The sequence below is a fragment of the Acomys minous genome (genome assembly GCF_964271855.1).
Source record: "Acomys minous genome assembly, chromosome: 4".
Classification (NCBI taxonomy): Eukaryota; Metazoa; Chordata; class Mammalia; order Rodentia; family Muridae; genus Acomys; species Acomys minous.
In genome coordinates, this window is record NC_140486.1 from 4,283,119 (window position 1) to 4,303,377 (window position 20,259).

Consider the following 20,259-nt stretch of genomic DNA (forward strand, 5'->3'; position numbering starts at 1 on the left):
GTGCTGCGGGGACCCCCACCCAACCCTTTAATACAGCTCCTCGTGCTGCGGGGACCCCCACCCAACCCTTTACTACAGCTCCTCGTGCTGCGGGGACCCCCCACCCAACCCTTTAATACAGCTCCTCATGCTGCGGGGACCCCCCACCCAACCCTTTACTACAGCTCCTCGTGCTGGGGGGACCCCACCCAACCCTTTATTACAGCTCCTCGTGCTGCGGGGACCCCCACCCAACCCTTTATTACAGCTCCTCGTGCTGGGGGGACCCCCCACCCAACCCTTTAATACAGCTCCTCGTGCTGCGGGGACCCCCACCCAACCCTTTAATACAGCTCCTCGTGCTGCGGGGACCCCCCACCCAACCCTTTACTACAGCTCCTCGTGCTGGGGGGACCCCACCCAACCCTTTACTACAGCTCCTCGTGCTGCGGGCACCCCCACCCAACCCTTTACTACAGCTCCTCGTGCTGCGGGGACCCCACCCAACCCTTTATTACAGCTCCTCGTGCTGCGGGGACCCCACCCAACCCTTTACTACAGCTCCTCGTGCTGCGGGGACCCCACCCAACCCTTTACTACAGCTCCTCGTGCTGCGGGCACCCCCCACCCAACCCTTTAATACAGCTCCTCGTGCTGCGGGGACCCCACCCAACCCTTTATTACAGCTCCTCGTGCTGCGGGGACCCACCCAACCCTTTACTACAGCTCCTCGTGCTGCGGGGACCCCACCCAACCCTTTATTACAGCTCCTCGTGCTGCGGGGACCCCACCCAACCCTTTACTACAGCTCCTCGTGCTGCGGGGACCCCACCCAACCCTTTAATACAGCTCCTCGTGCTGCGGGCACCCCCCCACCCAACCCTTTAATACAGCTCCTCGTGCTGCGGGGACCCCCCACCCAACCCTTTAATACAGCTCCTCGTGCTGCGGGGACCCCACCCAACCCTTTACTACAGCTCCTCGTGCTGCGGGGACCCCACCCAACCCTTTACTACAGCTCCTCGTGCTGCGGGGACCCCACCCAACCCTTTACTACAGCTCCTCGTGCTGCGGGGACCCCACCCAACCCTTTACTACAGCTCCTCGTGCTGCGGGGACCCCACCCAACCCTTTACTACAGCTCCTCGTGCTGCGGGGACCCCACCCAACCCTTTACTACAGCTCCTCGTGCTGCGGGGACCCCACCCAACCCTTTACTACAGCTCCTCGTGCTGCGGGGACCCTCCCAACCCTTTAATACAGCTCCTCGTGCTGCGGGCACCCCCCACCCAACCCTTTAATACAGCTCCTCGTGCTGCGGGGACCCACCCAACCCTTTAATACAGCTCCTCGTGCTGCGGGCACCCCCCACCCGTAGGTGGAGAACCGCTGCTCAAACTAAACACACAAATCAATAAGAAGCCAGCCAGTTCTCTTTTACTCACTCACAACAAGGAAGTGAACAAGTGAGAGGTTTATGCCACAGGAAGTCATATTTATGTGGCAAAATTAAACCATAAACCTTGCAGAGTGAAGAAAGACTTGGCTTCGGCTCTGGCTCACACAGTGTTTCGCAGAGCTTTTTCTCATGCCCACACACCAGTCACAACCTGGTAAGGCAGTTCTAGGCAAGGTGCTGGCCAACTTTTCACTTCTTAAGAGGAATAGAGAGCGACCATGAGAACAACCTCTCCTATTAAATATCAGATTCTGTGATGGTCCTAAGGCCTGGGTTTTCCTTGTCAGGAAGGTAAACACTGCCTCTTCAGTCAAGCCTCACACACAGCATTTGCCTGCTGTGATCACGACGTGAACTTTAACCCTTGCAGTCAAAGTGGTTACCTAACATGGGGCTCACTAAAGGATTAAAATGTCCTTTATCTGCCTTGGCGTAGTAACAAACTCAAGAGATTAGAACAGGAGAAATCAATGAACTCTGCTGAACTGTGGCTCTGCTTAGAGACTAACAAGCAAGAGAGGCCACTGTAGCCTCTGAGAGTCGGCAAGGTTCTCCACAACATCCCACTGAAAGTATTCCCTGACTATGGGCAAACAGGAGGCTGGAGTTGATTCCCCGCTCACCCCGCCCCCCCACCCCCCCCCACCCCCAGGGAAAAGCCAGACAGAAAAGTGAGAGTGTCACCTGCTGTGACACCCCTGCCAGAAGACATGCTCCTTTCAGCACCTGGCTGAAGAGATGAAGACACAGGGGGAAAGCCTTTTTTTTTTTTTAAAGAAAATATATTTATTAAACTCCTGTTAAACAAATTAGACTATTAACAAATGTGAAGATTTCTAATTTCCATATTATGGCAAAAGAAATTTACAAAATATTAAATGATAACATAGCCTAATATCAGGAAGTTATGAGGTATTCCATATTAAAGTAGAAACCATCCAAAGAATTAGATGCTAGGAAATATTTATACTGCCATGACATTTATATGAACAATTTCTGATCTGCTTAGAGATCTTTTTTTTTCTTTTTTCTTTTTTTTTAATAATAACACATTTTTATTGAAAATTAAAAATAATTCCTATTACATCTCATTTTCTATCCCATCCCATGCATCCTCCCATTCCTCCCTCCCTCCCACTTTCACCCCAATCCCCCTTTTTTGAGCGGAGTCCCAGCTACCCAGGACAGCGCTGCAACCGCACGTAGGCAGTTCTCATGGAGCACAGTGAATAAAAAAAAAAATTGCATGGATGTTTCTGACGTGCTTTCGCTCCCCACTGCTGACAAAAGCCTCTTGCCTGACTGATAAAACACGTATGCTGAGCACATGGATGTTTCTGACGTGCTTTCTCTCCCCACTGCTGACGAAAGCCTCTTGCCTGACTGATAAAACATGTACGCTGAGTGCTTAACCACGACTTGTAGTTTAGCCTGCGGTGCGTCTAGCGAAAAGCCAGTTGCACAGCATGAGCAGGAAAATCCAAGTTTATCTCGCTTATGTTGTAACCTAGAAAAGCGTCTTTCAGGCCATAAAACTGATGATGGTTCTGCAGAGCACAGCTGAAGCTCCCTAGCCATCCCCAGAGACAACTCAGTCTGTGAAGGCTTGCCATGAAGGCATAGTGCCCAAACCCAATCCCAGTACCCATATGAAAGAGCAGGGCCTGGTGGCATGCACTTACAAATCCACTCCTGGACAGGCAGAGATTGGTGGATCCCGAGATCTGGCTGAGCAGCTAGCCTAGCATAATTAGTGAGCCCCATGTCCATGTCCTAGGAAGAGACTCTGTCTCAAAAAACACAGTGGGGCTGGAGAGACAGAGCAGCGGTTAAGAGCACAAGCTGCTTTTCTAGAGGACCCAGGTTTGGTTCCCATAATGCTCAGAGCTGTCTCTAACTCCAACTTCCCAGGACATCACATCCTCTTCCTGCCTCCTCAAGCACCGGATGGATACACACGTCATGCACAGACACACACATAGGCAAAACGCCTATAAACACGAAATAGAAATCAATCAATTTTTAAAAGGCATAACAAACAACAACAAAAACTCAACAGCGCTTGAGGAAAAACACCCAAAGTTGACCTCTGGCTTCTACACACAGATATACAACACACACACACACACACACACACACACACACATACACACACACACACACACACCCCGCACTGGAAGCCTGAGGCCCTTCCATTGATTCTCTGTGGAAAGGCTTTGCTTCCAGGGCCTGCTGGTGCCTACAGAGAAAGGATTCTTCATCCACTCAGACTGCAGCTGACTCCTTGAGGTGTACCCCAGAGGTACCCCAGTGGGATCCAGAGGCTGCCACCCAGCTGCAGACCTCTGCATCTCTCTGGGCATCTTGCTCCAGTTTCTCAAACAAGAGGACTCCTGTGGCGCCAACACCATCACAGACAGGCTCTGGGCAACTGTTAGCTCCAGGGGATTGTGATGTAGTCTCATTGCTCAAAGCAGGAGTCTAAGGTCTAGGTCATAGTGGACAGAAACCTTCCAGGTGCAAGTGAAAAAAAACCTACCCTGAACTGACTTAACCAATAAGGAAATATGTGGGTTTCAGCTCTCGTGTAAAACTGACAGGACTTACTATTCCCATAGGTCAAAGTGCCAGTGACATCCCACCCTGCAAACCTACTGGAAACCCACAGCGTAGACAGGCTTCAAGAGAGACCCCATCTGCTGCTTAGCCAGCAGTCCAGGGACTCAGACTCCCCAGGGCATTGGTGACAGGTTCAGCTTCAATCTCCCTGAGCTTCCTCTCAGAAAGACCTTGTGATGCCAAAATGTCTGCAACAATTCCCAGCCTGCATCACTACTCCTTACATAGAAGTAGGTGGTAGGGGTGGTGTGTGTGGGGGGGTGGTCTGGGGATGGTACAGACTGCCTTTCCACAAACCTTGGAGGTAACTCTTCCATCTTACTGGTTCTTACAGAGATGAACCATTTGGTCCCACTCTGGTGAGGATATAGGATACTCTTTTACCCCAAGCCAATTCTAATTCACACAGAGTAAGGAGTGAGGCCTATCCCATGTGTGCCCTGTAGCTAGGAATGAGGCTGGAGGTCTCACTTTGCTTTTCCAACAGGGGGAGTGGTTATTCTTTGGCAAATGACATTTCCATGCATTGAGATGAGTAGAAAGAGTGAGCCTAGGCTAGGGAGCCCATGAAAGAGGGATCCTAAGGAGGAAGCCCTGGAGAACAAAAACGACCCCATGAGCCTCACCCCGGCTTCCCAGTAGGCTCTGAGGAAGCTATGCCCTGGCCTCAGCCTTGTGGCTCTGCATCCTTCCATAGTTCAGTCAGTGCCCTTCACAGACATCATCACAGCCTAGCCCTTCTTACCTGCTCCACCTTCCCTAGGGGTTGCTTCAAGACCAGAAGACGGGGGATGGGGGGGGGGGAGAATGTGGAAGGGGGGTGGGGGTAGAAATGGGGGGTTGTGGCATTGCTGGTTTTGCTTTCCACCTCTCGCGCATTCCCAATTTTAGGGTCAGATCACCTTGCTGGCTCCTCTGGAAGAGGTAGCATTCCTCCTCTGTGGATGGGAGGCTAAGTTTTCCCCTCCTGCCCTCCAGATACCTTGGCCAGTCAGCCCAGTCGTCAGCTCTGAGTTTGAGCATCATAGCTTCTTCCACCTTTAAAACCAGATGCAACAAGAAGTCTCAACTGCCAATCTCTTTCCTCTGGATCACAGCCAACTTTCTTGAAATTAAAGTCCCTGCTTTTCTGGTCTCCTAGAAGCCACATCCCAGCACTTCCTGTCTGTACCCCTGGGTGCTGTCCCAGGTGAGACACTATGGTTATTCCACGTGGGCATGTCCTGCTTGAGTCTGAGGGCTGGGGGAAGTCAAGAGGACTCCTCAGCTAGACCCTAGCCCTGGCGCTCACGTGGAGGGGAACCTCAGCAAAGCCCACTTTACCTCCCTAGCTACGTTTTAACATTGGAAGCCATGGTCATATCCGTGACCGTTTCCACGCACACTAACCGTGATACACGCTGAATGCTGCGCAGACTCCTCCCCTCTACCTCCTCCCAGCTGTTTTCACGTCTGGTCAGTGCTGCCTCTGTGTGTGGGTGTTGGGGAGGTGGGGGAGGGGGCACCTTGGGCGATATCCTGGAGCATGAGAACCCCTCCAGGAACCAGAGGAATACTGGCTGCCCCTCCCCCAGCATCCGGCAGCTCCTCAGCTAGGGGTGGGGTTTCACAGCTCCCCTGCAGAATCCATGCTGGAAATCTTACTCGATGAAGCCAGAACCTTTCAGTTAAGTAAAGAAATTTAGCCACCAAAGATATCACAGCTGTTTCAAAATGTTCTTCTCTAGAATGGGCAAAGCCATGTATAAATAGTGACCCCTGACCTTTAGAGGCTGCCTCAAAGAGTCTGAGAACAATTTCCTCAGAAAAGGTGCACGCGCGCGCGCACGCGTGCGCACACACACACACACACACACACACACACACACACACACACGGCGTGCACTCCTGGGATGGCTAACGCTAGCCCAACTATCTTGACTTGCATACCTGCCACTCTTGATTTCCCATTGACACCTCCTTCAGCTACCCATGAAGCTGCTAGGGGGTCTCTCACTGAGAGAGAATTACCACTGCTATTGGTTGGTAGTAGGTTATACGGAATGAATGCACACAGCACCAGCACCAAAACACAGCTGTAGCTACACAACTTGAACATGAAGTGCTGCCAATCAGTAGTCTTCACTCAGCAGCCTAACCAGAAAGCCTCTACAGATCCGTGTCAGTTACCTATCAGGTAGATGGTCTCCTGCTAGGCCCTCTGGAACACGCAGGTCAATGGCCATGACGCACACAGCTGAGTAATGCTTCCATGTAACCTGCCCTGCCTGCCTTAACTAGACTGTTCTTTACTGTGTTTCTTCCCAAGAGCCTATATAAGATGTCTATAGCACTGCTGCTATGCTAATTGAGTGTTATATAACCCGGAAAAATAACAAAGTACTCGGCTCAGTGGATAAAGACACTTGCTGCATTAGCTTGAAGACCCCAGTTCGATCCCCAGAATCCAAAGTCAGAACAGGAAAGCCCAAACTCCCCTGAGTGAATCAGGTCACTAGTGAATGCATGACAAGAATTAGCCTTCTTCTTTAATATGGCATTGTCACACAAGCTTTCCCTAAAGGATTTTGTTTTCTATGATTTATGAAAACATCACCTCAAAACATCAGCTACTACAACTCAATCTCCTGGAACCTGCCGGGTGCTGAGTGTGGCGCTCATGAATGAGACTGCATGACCCCAAACAAACACAAATGTGGTCTTTCTGCAGCAGGACGTTTTGGGTGCTGATATAGTCACCCTTTTCCCCCTACAAGGAGAGTGTAACTTGCAGGTTTAGGGAAAATGGAGGGTAGTCAGGACAGGGCACGTTACCTGAAGCTTGACCTCCCTGGCTCACCACTTGAACCTCGCCTGGTTGCTGTTGTGAGGCACTGGGGCTGAGCAATGACACCAGAAGTTATCAAAACATAACGTCCTTGGCCTTAAGAGCATGAGGCTGCCCCACCCTGTGCGTGCGCGCCTCTGATAACCTTCTACCATGCTCCGCCCTGGAGGTTCTGGATGGACTAAAGATAAACTTCTCTATAGTATTTCACAAGCCAACAGGATCTGGAGAGTTAGGGGTATCAGAACATGTACTTCACTTCTCGCCATCTGGACAACCGTAAGAGCTAACCCACCTCCAGGCCAACAAGCGAGACCCAGAAGCGACCATTCTCAGAACACCCTGCCTAAACAGCTGGGGAGCAGTCCAGCGTGGCCTTGAACTTGGTGCCTTCAGCAAAAGGCTTGCAGCAAGTGGCATATGCAGATGATGTCAACCGAGAAGCAGAATAACTGGAAGACAATAGCCACAAAGGTCAGAAATGCAGACTAAAGACGGGAGCGCCAGTTAGCAGACACCAGTCATCCAGTAGCTTGGAAATTCAGTTATCAAATGCCACCTATGTCTCAACAATTGAACTGAGCTCTCGGGGACACAGTGCAGGCAGAGACAATGGCCTCAGCAGACCAGACAGTTAGCAGTGCTTGCAGCTATAAGTCGGGGGCCTAGAAGGAGGCTGTGGCCCAGAGTGGGGTGGGCAGATGGAGTAGCTGCAAACAAATCCTACAAATAGTTTATATTCAATTTCAAAAGTCATCTATTTAGCTCAAACATAGTTACAGTGGGCAACACAAAACAGAAAGCGAATTCCCTTCCCCAGCGTCACATAGAGCCACAGAGGAGGCTTCGTCCAAAGGTGATGACAGCAGGAAGTGCACAGAGAGGGCCATGCAGAGGAGGGCGTCCATTCTGGTGTGAAAGGGGCTGTGGCCGTGGAGGGAAGAGCTGGGTGCTGCAGTCCCAGGGCCCAGACATGAGAGTATTTTGGCCAAGTTGAGTTTCGTTGGGACGGAATTCATGCAGAACAGACCAGTGCCTTTTAGACTATTCAAAGCCACACAGCTGTCACCATAATTAAAGTCGGAGCATTTTTATTGTTCTCAAAAGAAACTCTGTTCCCATCTCCAGCCGCTGTCACTGTTTCCCCACCCTCCTCTGAAGCCCCAGATATGTACGGCGTTCACACATGTGCATGTTGTGAATACGGGAACCATACAAAATGCAGCCTTTTGGAATGGCATCTTCTCCTTAGCATGCTTTCTGATTTTGAGACATGCTATAGCATGCACCAACCATACTATTCGATTGTATCTTACTACACTTAATTAGTGGTGTGTGCGTGTGCAGGCAGGTGCACGCACTAACAGTGTGGCTCATGTGGAAGTCAGAGGAACTTGTGGGAGACAGTTCTGTCCCTCTACTATGACCTAACGATCTAACCCAGGAGGCTAAGCGTGGAGGCCCTTTACCTATTAAGCTATCTGACAGCCCAATATGGCTGACCATAATATGTCCTGCTTATGCAGTCATGAGTATTTCACGTGTTCATACGTTGTGGTTTTATGAATGGGGACCCACACACAAGTCTTTATGTGAGCACCCATGTTTACTCCCAGGCACACACCCAGCAAAGGGACTCATGGTTATGCATGTCTACAGGTAACTTAAGGACTTGCCATTCCCACCTTTTACATCTCCACCAGAAAGGCACAGTTTCTCCACACCTCTCTCAAAACTTGTTCCTACATTTGTTATAGCATCCCTACTTGGGGTGAGGTAGTCCCCACTGAGGTTCTGATTCACAGTTCCCTAACAACTAATGATGCTGAACCTGCTAAAGAGGCTTCTAAAAGTGCAATGCCACAGAAGTCCACACTGACAGACTACTTGTCTAACTTGAAAGGCTTTCAATTTATTCACTAGTCAGTAATTCCACATATGCATACAATTTAAGTAATGCCTGCTGTCTTTCCCCAGCCAAGTCTTCTTGGGTCCCCCAGTCTCCTCCCAATGCTACGTTCCTCTCTTTTTTATAACTCACCAAAGCCTGTCAGTGCCGGCCACCACTGGAGCTTGAACGACCCACTAGAGGCCACAACTCTGAAAAAAACTTGACCCTCCCTCCCCGGGACCCATCAATCAATAGCTCCTCAGCTAGGGGTGAGGCCTGGTGAGGCCCTCCTTCACCCATGCTGGGGTTTGACTGACTTGATCTTGTGTAGGTTTTGTTCAGGCAACCACACCAGCCCTGAGTTCATGAGTGCCATGGTCCTGCCGTGCCCAGAAGTCATCTTTCCACATCCCCTTTCTGCAGTGTTCCCTGAGCCCTGAGGAGGGAAGGCATCACTGTGCCACGCACCCCACGCACGGCTGAACACTCCAGTCACTTATTCTCTGTGCCAGTTCTAAGTCTATTTTTTGTGGGGTTTTTTTTCCTAATAAATGCAAACCTAAGTCTCTCTCTTACGACGCAAAATCTGCAAGTGTCTGCACCCATTCTGTGTCCCTCTTTGTCCTCACTCAGGGGTGCCCTGTGAGACACAAGTGATTTCCATTAGTCACAGTGTGGCTGTCTCTTCTCTAGTTACTTGTGGTTTTGCTGTTTGTTTCTAAGAAGCCACTGTCGACCCCAAATCACTGAGATTTATGCTTGTTTTCTTCCAAGAATTTTACACACATCTTGAGTCTCTGAACTGGTGCAGTGAGACGGTGAACGTGAAGATGACGCTACTACCATCCATTACAACACCCAAGTTTTAGCTCAAGCTGTTGTCAAAAGGGCTGTTCCTCGACTGGTGCAGCATAACAAGACAACCAGAGAAAAGAAACCAACTCAGCAACAAGGTATTAGGATCACTAAACAAGAGCTTTCAGAAGCAGAGTGGGCACGGCACAGGATCCCGCCACACCCGACTGTATGAGCCACAAGTGCTACTCAGCTTCTAAGTGTTCAGCCGTGTCCAGGATTCCCTGCGGCTCCAAGAACAGTAAGGCAGGTTGAAGTTTTAATTCCAAAAATGGCAGTATGTCATTTTACCGGTTTCTGTTTTATGACTCTGTGTGTATATTCATGTGTGCAGGGTGTACATGTGTGTGGGTGTGCACGTCCATGCACACTGTGGAGGTCAGAGAATGCAGGACATCTGACTCCATCACTGTACACTTCAGCGCCTCCTGGAGGAGCCCAGTGACTGTCCTGTTCCCAGCACCCCACGGTGCAAGTGTTACAAGTGCACACAGCTACACCCCCACGGTGCAAGTGTTACAAGTGCACACAGCTACACCCCCACAGTGCAAGTGTTACAAGTGCACACAGCTACACCCCCACAGTGCTAGGGTTACAAGTGGACACAGCTACACCCCCACGGTGCCAGTGTTACAAGTGCACACAGCTACACCCCCACAGTGCTAGGGTTACAAGTGGACACAGCTACATCCAGCTTCTTATGTGGGTCCTAGGGTTTGAACTTGGGCCTCCATGGTTTCATAGCGAGCATCAGTCTTAATCTGAATTGCAAATAATATTTCTATCAATTGCATATTTTGCACTGTGCCCCATGCCCACCCAGGAGGACTCAAGTCTGTTAACATGAACACAGTTATTTCACTTCTTTTCTCTGAGAATAAAACTGATGACACTACTGATAACTCTGTCTCTGAGTAGACTTGTCTTTAGGTCCATCTGGTCCCAGTATACCTCAGGGCAGAGCTCACATAGACATGTATGCCAACACAGAGCACCCAGAGAAGGTGCTGTCCACACCCCTGTCCCTTAAACAGTGTTCTTTACTTCAGAAGTCAAACTCTCAGGCCTGGGGCTGTAACTCTGACAGGACACTTGGCTTGAGCTTGTGAGGCTCTGAGGAAGCAGAGAGGAAGTTATATAACACATGTACTTTTTGTCCCCACAAAACAAGAAGTCCTACAACTGTGTGTGGACACAGGGATGTGAACACTAACTGGGTTTGACATACTTAGTAACTGAGGCAGAAGTTAAAACGACGCAGTCTGTCAGCTGAGGGCTACCACAGAAGGGGTGAGGAAACAAAATGCCGGTGCCAAAGGGAGCCAGCCACGGGTAGAACCTTCAGGTGAAATTTCTGGCTTCCAGAGCGGTGAGAATTAACCTGTGCTGCTTCAAACCAGAGCCCAGTTCCACAGAGAACCTCAGAATTCAGAAATAGATCTAAACACTCCTCAAAAGCAGAACCTTCTAAGGGAGCTGTCCCCCATGAGCTCCCACTGCCCTATCTAGACATCTGATGGACAAGGAGACCTTTCTGCTGCACACAGTGCCCATGAGAAGTCAGTGAGCCAGGGAGGCTGTGAGACATCTCACGTTACTCTGTCCACTCTCTACGTAACACAGTAACAAACAGCACTGGTGCAAAGCAGTAGAGAAAACGTTACCAACTATGGCAGGAGCAGTGGGAGACTGAGGAGGTGGCTCAGTAGGTAAGCGTGCTCCCTCAGCAGGCAAGTGGAGGATCCGAGTTCAAATCCACGGCTGCTTGTGCCTGCAACCCTAGCTTTGGAAAATGGAGATACGCAGATGGATCCAAAGAGCTCACTGGCCAGCCAGGATACGTGAAACATCAAGCTTCTGGCTCTGTGAGGGACCTTCTCTCAAGGCAATATGGTGGAACGCTAGAGAAGACGCCTGACATCCTCTCCACGTACACACACACACACACACACACACACACACACACACACACACACACACTTTTTTTTTAACTTGAAATTTTGGCTGTAGAAAATCTAAATGTTCAAAATACAACATAAACCAACTAACTCTTCCTTTGTGCAACATTGCTCTTCCATGAGGAAACTCGGACAGCTTAGTTGGACTGTGTGGTACAGCCCTTAAGAGTGATCACTAGCTGCAGCTGGAGACTTAGCCCCGTGGTAAATAAATAGTGCTTGCTGCACAGTTAGGAGGGCTTGAGCCGGTTTCCCAGCCAGATGCATAGCTGGAACACGGTGATACACACTTACTCTCCACATCAAGGGAGCTCGGTGGCTAGCCAGCCTAGCTTAACTTACAAGTTAAATGAGGGATTCTGTCTCAAAAACCAAGTTAGCGTCTGAGGAATAATGCCTAAGGATGACCTCTGGCCTCCACACTGGAGTATAACATACCTGCCTTCCCCAAAAAATAGGTGCTAAAACTGATTTAGAAATCAGTCCTGATGCCACCCAGGGTACACTGCATCCATGCCCACTCACTCTGCAGATGACTGGAGGGAAACGTTTTGTGACACACTAAAATTTGACACTTTCAAGCAAAATACTACAGTCTTAACAAATGTATAACTTATTTTAAAGGGCATACACACTTGTCAGCCGCAGTTCATAGCTGCTTATTCTTCTGACTCAAGCCCTCTAAACAGCACACAGGGAGCAACGTGAAGAAGAGGAGACCCCAGGGGTGTACAACACGGAGAAGGTGAAAATGCCATGACCGACCCTGACCCTTCCTACTGGACAATGAGATGACCCACGATGACAAGCGGCTGGGGGTGGGGGTGGAGTTGGGGGCTCAGTGACACAGTATATACTTGGCACATGCAAGGAGTCACAGCACCATGAAAACGGTGGGAAAGGGCGACGCCTGCCCCTGACTATCAAACAAGAGCACTTGCTGATCTTGCAGAAGACAGGGATTCTGTTCCCAGCACCCACACAAAGCCATCTAAAACTCATTCTTGGGGTTTCAACACTCTGGTCTCTGTGGGTACTAGCTGCCGTTGTGTGGTGCCCTCACACATGCAGGCAAAACACTCACACACATACAATAAAAATAACTGAACACACATACAATAAAAATAACTGAAAAGTATCCTTTTAAAAAATATCCATGCTTTGTAACAACAGTAACATTCCTTTCTGATGTGCTATTTTTTAAGAATGTCACTGCAGGTCACCCAATGCCAGCTCAGTACAGAGTCACTTCCCATGTAGATAAACGACTGCCTCGGGCCTCTACGTTTAAAATGAAGTCAATCAACCCTCGAGGGCCCAACACTTAATAAGGAGACCACACGAAACGCCTCAGAGCTCAGCACTAGGCAAGGACCAAGCATCTCCAGACCTCTGGTCTGATGACTCACTCAGCCGGTATTGCCCCTGGATGGGCTGGATGGGGAGTCTGCAGAACTTCAAAAGTTCTGAGACCGAGTCTCTGGAGAATGACTCTAACCAAGGCCAGGCAGTTACAACAGCCTCCCCGGTCCGTGAGCTGTTTATGTTGCTGTTGTTTGCCACTCACAGATGTGGCGTCTCTTTTACAGACCATAAAAGCCACCTTTACAATGTGTCATACATTTCTAGTAGAAATATTACCAATCTTTGAGATATAATTTCTGAGTCTTAATTCTGAAAAAGAAGCAGCACTGACATTGTACAGTTTGGGTGTGTAATGTGCCCTCACAGGCTTATGAATTTGAACATTTGGGCTCTGCCTAGGTGGCACTGCCTCAGGAGGTTGAGGAACCTTTGCCTCCTCTATGGCCTGGCTAGCAGAAGCAGGTCACTACAGATGGAAATCCACCTTCTGTTCCTGTCCTTACCTCTCTGCTGCCACAGCCCTGGACCCGAGTCCTCAAGCCACCCCTGGCCATGGGTGACTTATAGTCTCTTCTTCTTTGCTTTGTTTCATTCACTTTGTCACAGAGACAAGAAAGCAACTCATATAGACTCACGCAATAGGGCTATGGGCTAAGTCACAACTGTCACTGAGCAATTAAGATGAGAATGAACAAGCGCTAAGGCTGCTGCTTTGCCTCATGATCCATAGCACATTAAGCAATTCTGTTAATCCAAAACACCAGGCAGCAAAGACAGCAGACCAACAAGCAGGCACACCTGGTACACTTTATAAAGACAGCAGACCAACAAGCAGGCACACCTGGTACACTTTATAAAGACAGCAGACCAACAAGCAGGCACACCAGGTACACTTTATAAAGACAACAGACCAACAAGCAGGCATACCTAGTACACTTTATAAAGACAACAGACCAACAAGCAGGCATACCTAGTACACTTTATAAAGACAACAGACCAACAAGCAGGCACACCAGGTACACTTTATAAAGACAGCAGACCAACAAGCAGGCACACCTGGTACACTTTTTATATAAAGACAGCAGACCAACAAGCAGGCACACCTGGTACACTTTATAAAGACAGCAGACCAACAAGCAGGCACACCTGGTACACTTTATAAAGACAACAGACCAACAAGCAGGCACACCTGGTATACTTTATAAAGACAACAGACCAACAAGCAGGCACACCTGGTATACTTTTTATATAAAGACAACAGACGAACAAGCAGGCACACCTGGTACACTTTATAAAGACAACAGACCAACAAGCAGGCACATCTGGTACACTTTATAAAGACAACAGACCAACAAGCAGGCACACCTGGTACACTTTATAAAGACAACAGACCAATAAGCAGGCACACCTGGTACACTTTTTATATAAAGACAGCAGACCAACAAGTAGGCACACCTGGTATACTTTTTATATAAAGACAACAGACCAACAAGCAGGCACACGTGGTACACTTTATAAAGACAGCATACCAACCAGGCGTGGTAACGCATGCTTTTAATTCCAGCACTAGGGAGGCAGAGGCAGGTGGATCACTGTCTGGTGAACAAAGCAAGTCTTGGACAGCCAAAGCTGCACAGAGAAACCCTGTCTTGTGGGGGAAAAAAAGGAAAAAAAAAAAAGACAACAAATCAACAAGCAGGCACACGTGATATACTTTAAAAGCCAGATATATTTTAAAAAGATCATGCTTACAATAAGTAAATTATGTAGTGAGGAAACATCAAAAGGAAGTTGAATAAAAAGGCACATTTGAAAAGTGTAAGAGTACAAAGGGTTCCTTGTTTGTTCTATTAGCACAGGAGGGAAGGGAAACATATATTACAATTGCTTTCTGTCAGTGGAAGTGATTAACACTGGCTTCTTTTCTCTCCTCTCTGGGGCAGTCTTTTCCTTCCTTGGCTTCAGAGAGGGATGCTAGTCTTCTGCCACGTAGAGTCGATACATCAGGGCTACAGCCAAGGCTGAGATGGCTGGGATCACCCAGTTGGTCCACCAACTAGAAAGACACATGAGCAAAAAGATGCTTGAGTAATCCTCAACGCAGAACATTACGGTTGAAAGTGAGTAGTGAGACGCAACAAAACTGATATGGAGAGAGGTACTTGAGGAAAGGGAAAGGAGTTAGGACTTGAGTGGCTATGAGGGGGGAGAGACAGAGACAGAGAGACACGGAGAGAAGGGGGAGGGGAGAGAGGGGGAAGAGGGGAGGGGAGAGAGGGGGAGAGAGAGAGGGAACAGGGATCCCTTAGAGAAAGGGCAAGAGTAAGAGAGTGCAAGAGACAAAGAGAGACAAGGTAGCAGGTTGGCCTTTATACTCTGGCACATACCTGGTGGCAGGTGATGAAGTCACATGTTGCTAAGCAAACTAGAGGCAGCCACGTATATGTCAACACAGAAACCTCAACCTTTGCCTCCACTGACAGAAAACTATCGATAGATTTTTCTTACCTCTAGAAGCGCTTGGGCTAAAAGAACAGCTTGGCTTTGTTAGGACTGACTGGAGCACAATGCACGGGCCAGAACGCTGGCACCTGTGCTCTCCCCTGTTGTCCCCAGGAGAAAACAAACACCCTCGCTCTGCTTCCATCACTTCCCACAAGCTTTACACAGAGAGCTGTTAATGGCGTCCTTAACATCCACTGCCCGACATTAAACTCTGGGTCACTTGTCACAAGCGTACAAAGGGAAAATGCCCCTGACATGTTCTGTCCTCACACAGGCACTAAGGTGAGAATCAGTGTTGTCACTTTCAGTATGCCGTCAGCAAGCTCTGCAGCCTAGAGTCCACCCGGGCCCCGAGCCATAAAGTAGACCAAGGGGACACCCAGCCTCAGTTTTAATATTTTCCTTTGAAAACCCAATCTCAGTGTCTATACTGGATGGATCTAAACTGTTAAGAAAAGCCATGCCCTAAATTCTCAGTCTGTGGCCTAGCTCCCAAATTCAAAGGCAGATCGGCTTTACACACCGTTCAGTCTATACAGGCTGTCAGTAGGTGATAAAGTAGAGACCGTGAGTAAAATCAGGGACATAGCCAGGAAGAGCTTTAAGGCAGACATGAATTTTTAAATTGGATTTCAATCTCTAAATTTCAACTTTTTAGGAGACAAAAATTAATGCCTATACTTAGCACCCCAAAATATTGTGTAAACATACATACATCTTCCCTCAGAGTCTCTAACAATCATATATCCAGTCTCTCAAAAACCAAGTTCAAGTAAAGATGCAAAGTGTGAAAGAATTAAAAGTGCAATCTCCATGTGAGTGGAGCAGAGCAATGCTCTTCTGGTTCAGTTTAGAAAGAGACCAGCCTGCCACTGAAAAGAAGTGGCCTACACCTAGAACACCGCCAGCAGGCAGGAGTATTCTAGAACACCAAGAGAGTGAGGCGGTTCAGCTTGATAGAATGAAATATGTGTGCAGCTTTGGGCTTGAGTCTAAAACTGAAAGCTGTAATAAGACCATTACTGTATAAGTCAACGTGGCTGAATGGGCGTGGCCTGGAACATGGCAGGAGATCTGGCTCCTGGGCAGAACCCGAGAGTCATGCTGCACTTAGCTTAGTGGGTGCAGCTTGAGTAACAAGTGAAAGCTGAGCCATGTGTGCCATAACATAGTGGTCACGGTTTAAAAGGTGCCCGTGTCAGGGAAGAATGAAGCTGAGCTTCTGCCTGTAAGACGACGACGGCCCTGGTCACCCAGCGACTGGCTGCCACTGGAGTAAAGAACTCCACTTGTGCCGGGCGTGGTGGCGCTCGCCTTTAATCCCAGCACTCGGGAGGCAGAGGCGGGTGGATCGCTGTGAGTTCGAGGCCAGCCTGGTCTACAAAGTAAGTCCAGGACAGCCCAGGCTAACACAGAGAGACTCTGTCTCGGAAAAACCAAAAAAAACAAAAACAAAAACAAACAAACAAACAAAAAAAAGAACTCCACTTGTTCACTGTGCTCCACGGTGCAGACACACCCAGAGGGGCCACTGACAAGTGCTGCAAAGCCCCAAAGGCCTGGGAACGCGTGGCCAGATGCACCACCGCTAAGGGGCAGGTCGGAGTCCAAGTGGAGGATCTAAAGGGAGGCGCAGCCTGACTCTGCTGCTACCCTCCTGGAGACCTTGCCTCAAAACAAAACCAATAGACCAGAGACGGAAAGACAGCCGCTGCATACCTGGAGTTAGACTCGACAGTAGTGATGAGAGTGTCCTGGAACACAAAGGAAGAGGTGAGGTTAAGCTTCCATGGAAGCATTCATCCCCAACTGAAGTCCTGCCTTAAGGTAAAAATCACAGTGTTTTATTCAACTCTATCTTTTAAAGACTGTTAAAAGGCAAAATTATACCCAAGTTCTTCTTACTACAAAACCTAATCTCACCATTTTTTTAAGAAAATAAAATTTTAAGAACTGTATTTAAATTACTTAAGAACATAAACTTCATAATTTGAAAATGTTAATTAATGGACCACATACAATAATCCACACTTTTAACATTTAAGCACATCAACATAAAAACTCACAGACACATTTACAAGACTTTTGTTCTGTCTTTTGGAAGGGAAATTCTTCAAAGAGTAGAATATAAAATAAAAATGTCATTTATTTCAACCAAATCTGATAGGACATAAAAGCTCACCTAAATTACATCAATAGTGCCTCAGTCAAAATTAAAGATAAGACCTGCCATGTCACATGACAGACCACCTTTTCTGAGGTTTTTTTCACTCACCCGATGAGACCAAGTGGACCTGATTAACTCAGAAACTGCTCTTCCTAGCCAACACACAAAGCTCTGTTTCCCTTCCAGCACTTTGTGAGCACAGCCCTTCTCATGAGGACTATAAACAATGCGTGCTTTCCCAAACCGTCCTGAAACTGCAGTCCACTGAAGCACACACATTTAGGCTTTAACACACACGTTAGGAAGCACTCTTGTAACATACCACACCAGCAAAATGGTTAGTGCTTCAATAAAAGCAGCTATAGACAAAGCCAGCTCCATCAGAAAATCATGTCTGTAGCTTCCTGCGGATGAAAAACATCAGTAAAGCAAGCAGCTGTCTGCAGCAAGGCTAAGCAATGCCCCTGCGAGGTGTGTTAGGGAGACCCTCGGAAAAGCCAGTGCATTCTAGAGATGCATGAGCGAAGCCCAGCAACACACACCAACCTGGACACATCACCGTTAAGGTTCCTGACACAGGAGGGGAAGAAAAACAAGTCATTTTAAAAAAGAAAACTGCACATCTGTTATCTCTTAAACAATTTTAAATCCTAGTAACTATGGGAATTCCTAACCAGCACAAGATTATTGTTCATGAGCAAATGAGCATAATTAAGTGATTATGAGAGACAATTAAATATGCAAACAATGGTAGTCAGTTATTAGAAGGAACACAATCACGTGAGAAACCTCAGCGTTCATTGAAGACACGATACTATGCCATGCTGAAAAGTTAAGTGTGAGGAGGCAGACAGGGATGGCCAGGAGCGTGGGATGCAGGCGGGAGAAATGCATTTCAGGAGACCCTGTGCAACCGCAGGTGGCCTTCCTTGCTTCCCGTCCTGGTGTCTGCATTGCTAATGTAAATGTAAGGTTAAAACATTGCTGGGGCGCAAACATGCCCATGTCACTTAAAATGCCAGTGTGAGGGCAGGCAAGATGGCTCTGTAGGCACAGGCACTTGCTTCAGGGCCTGACAACCTGAGCTTTACTGATCCCTGTGGCCCACATGGTGGAAGGAGAACCGATTCTCCTGAAAGCCATGCTCTGACCTCTGTGGTGAGCTGTGGCCCACGAGTATGTGTGCATACACATACAAAATAAATACTTTAAAATTTGAATATAAGTAAATAAAATGGTGTTAGCATATCATCACAACCACCATCACTGACAATAATAACTCTCCAAAAAGTAGAACCTTAAAAAAAAATCATATAGTTTTGAATTGTCTATTTTCTTCATAGCCTTAAAACCCAGAATGCTTGAGAGTTTAAGCTGCAATCACCACCTATCTGTGGGCTCAAGACGCCCTGTTTCTCTGGCGAGCTCCGCCACCTGCTCCCCGTGAAAACCGGACAGCTTCCAACTCACAGTAAAAAAGGCTAACAAATGTTGCATGGCATGTATAATCACATGCAAAGGTCATGTGAGTCAGCATAAACCATGATTAGCTCTGTGTGTGTGTATACACACACACACTCATCTCAAGTCCCCCAAAGCCTTTGCAAATGAGTAATCTCAATTTAAGTTCATATAGCTTAGCTCACTCCCCCACTGGAAGTATAGATGTTGGTGCCTTTCTCAAAGTTCAGAGCCTCCTGCAACTTAAGAGCCCACAACAGACAAGCCCGAGGCCCCAGCTGTTCACCAGAGCGTGAGGTCTGGAGGTCTGGGGATCTCAGAGGCATGTACAACCTTGTGTGCTTTGAAAGTTAATTACAAGGAAGGGTACCAATACAGTTAGCAACATATTTATAGAAGCAGATTTGGTTGTTGTGGATACACTTATAGACGTATAATTTCTGCATCTATAAATACCTTAACTTAGCTTCTTTTGGGCAGGTTCAAACCAATACTCTCTGATACATCTTATTTTTCAAAATTAAACTAGACATTTTAAGTAAGTAATAACTGTTCTCATCACTGAGGACTAATGCATATACCTTATGCATACTGTGAAGTCTCTACAGCTGAGCCCAGCTCCAGCTCCAACCCCAGGCACAATGTTTACTTAAAACCGTTAGACCACAGCATGTTTCCAAGGGCTGTGGCTGGTTGTAGCCACGGGATCTCCAACTGCACGGCAGAGTAACTGGAGAGACGCTGACAGGCCAGGTCAGCACAGTGCCTGCAGCTGCCACTCAGCTTTCCTGTGGACACCGGCCCGGCCTCACGCTGGAGTACTGTTTGTCCTGTCACACCAAAGCTTCCCTCTGCAGGTCACATTCAAGGCTCTTGGAAATGTCTGAGAAGCCAGCCTGTCTGCCTCTGCTCATTAAACTAAGGGTCACGTAAGCAGTGAAGGGGCCATCATTTATGCTTAGGTCTATAGGTGGTTGTTAAGGAAAATTTCATCAACAGGACTGACTGCCCTGGAAGCAAGCAGAAGTCTTTGGCTTATAACTAGGCAGGCAGCACTCGAAGGCAGAGGCAGGTACATGTCAAGGCCAGCCCGGCCTACACAGAGAGTGAAATGACTTAATGTGTAATTGTGTCAATAAAGACTTTGGAACATGGAAAAAACAAACAGACCAA

The 20,259-nt window shown here is 48.1% G+C and overlaps 1 protein-coding gene across 1 annotated transcript in view; it reads right to left on the reverse strand.

Annotated features, from left to right (window-relative positions):
- Positions 1-14,664: 14,664 nt before the first annotated feature.
- The window catches only part of CYB5A (cytochrome b5 type A), a 34,778-nt gene continuing 29,183 nt past the window's right edge, over positions 14,665-20,259 (reverse strand). The window contains exons 4-5 of the mRNA XM_084780836.1: positions 17,178-17,212; positions 14,665-15,009 (exon numbers count right to left, since the gene is read on the reverse strand). Of these exons, the coding sequence (XP_084636962.1) occupies positions 14,928-15,009; positions 17,178-17,212 (117 nt within the window). The 3' untranslated portion in view covers positions 14,665-14,927. The remainder of the gene's footprint in view (positions 15,010-17,177; positions 17,213-20,259) is intronic.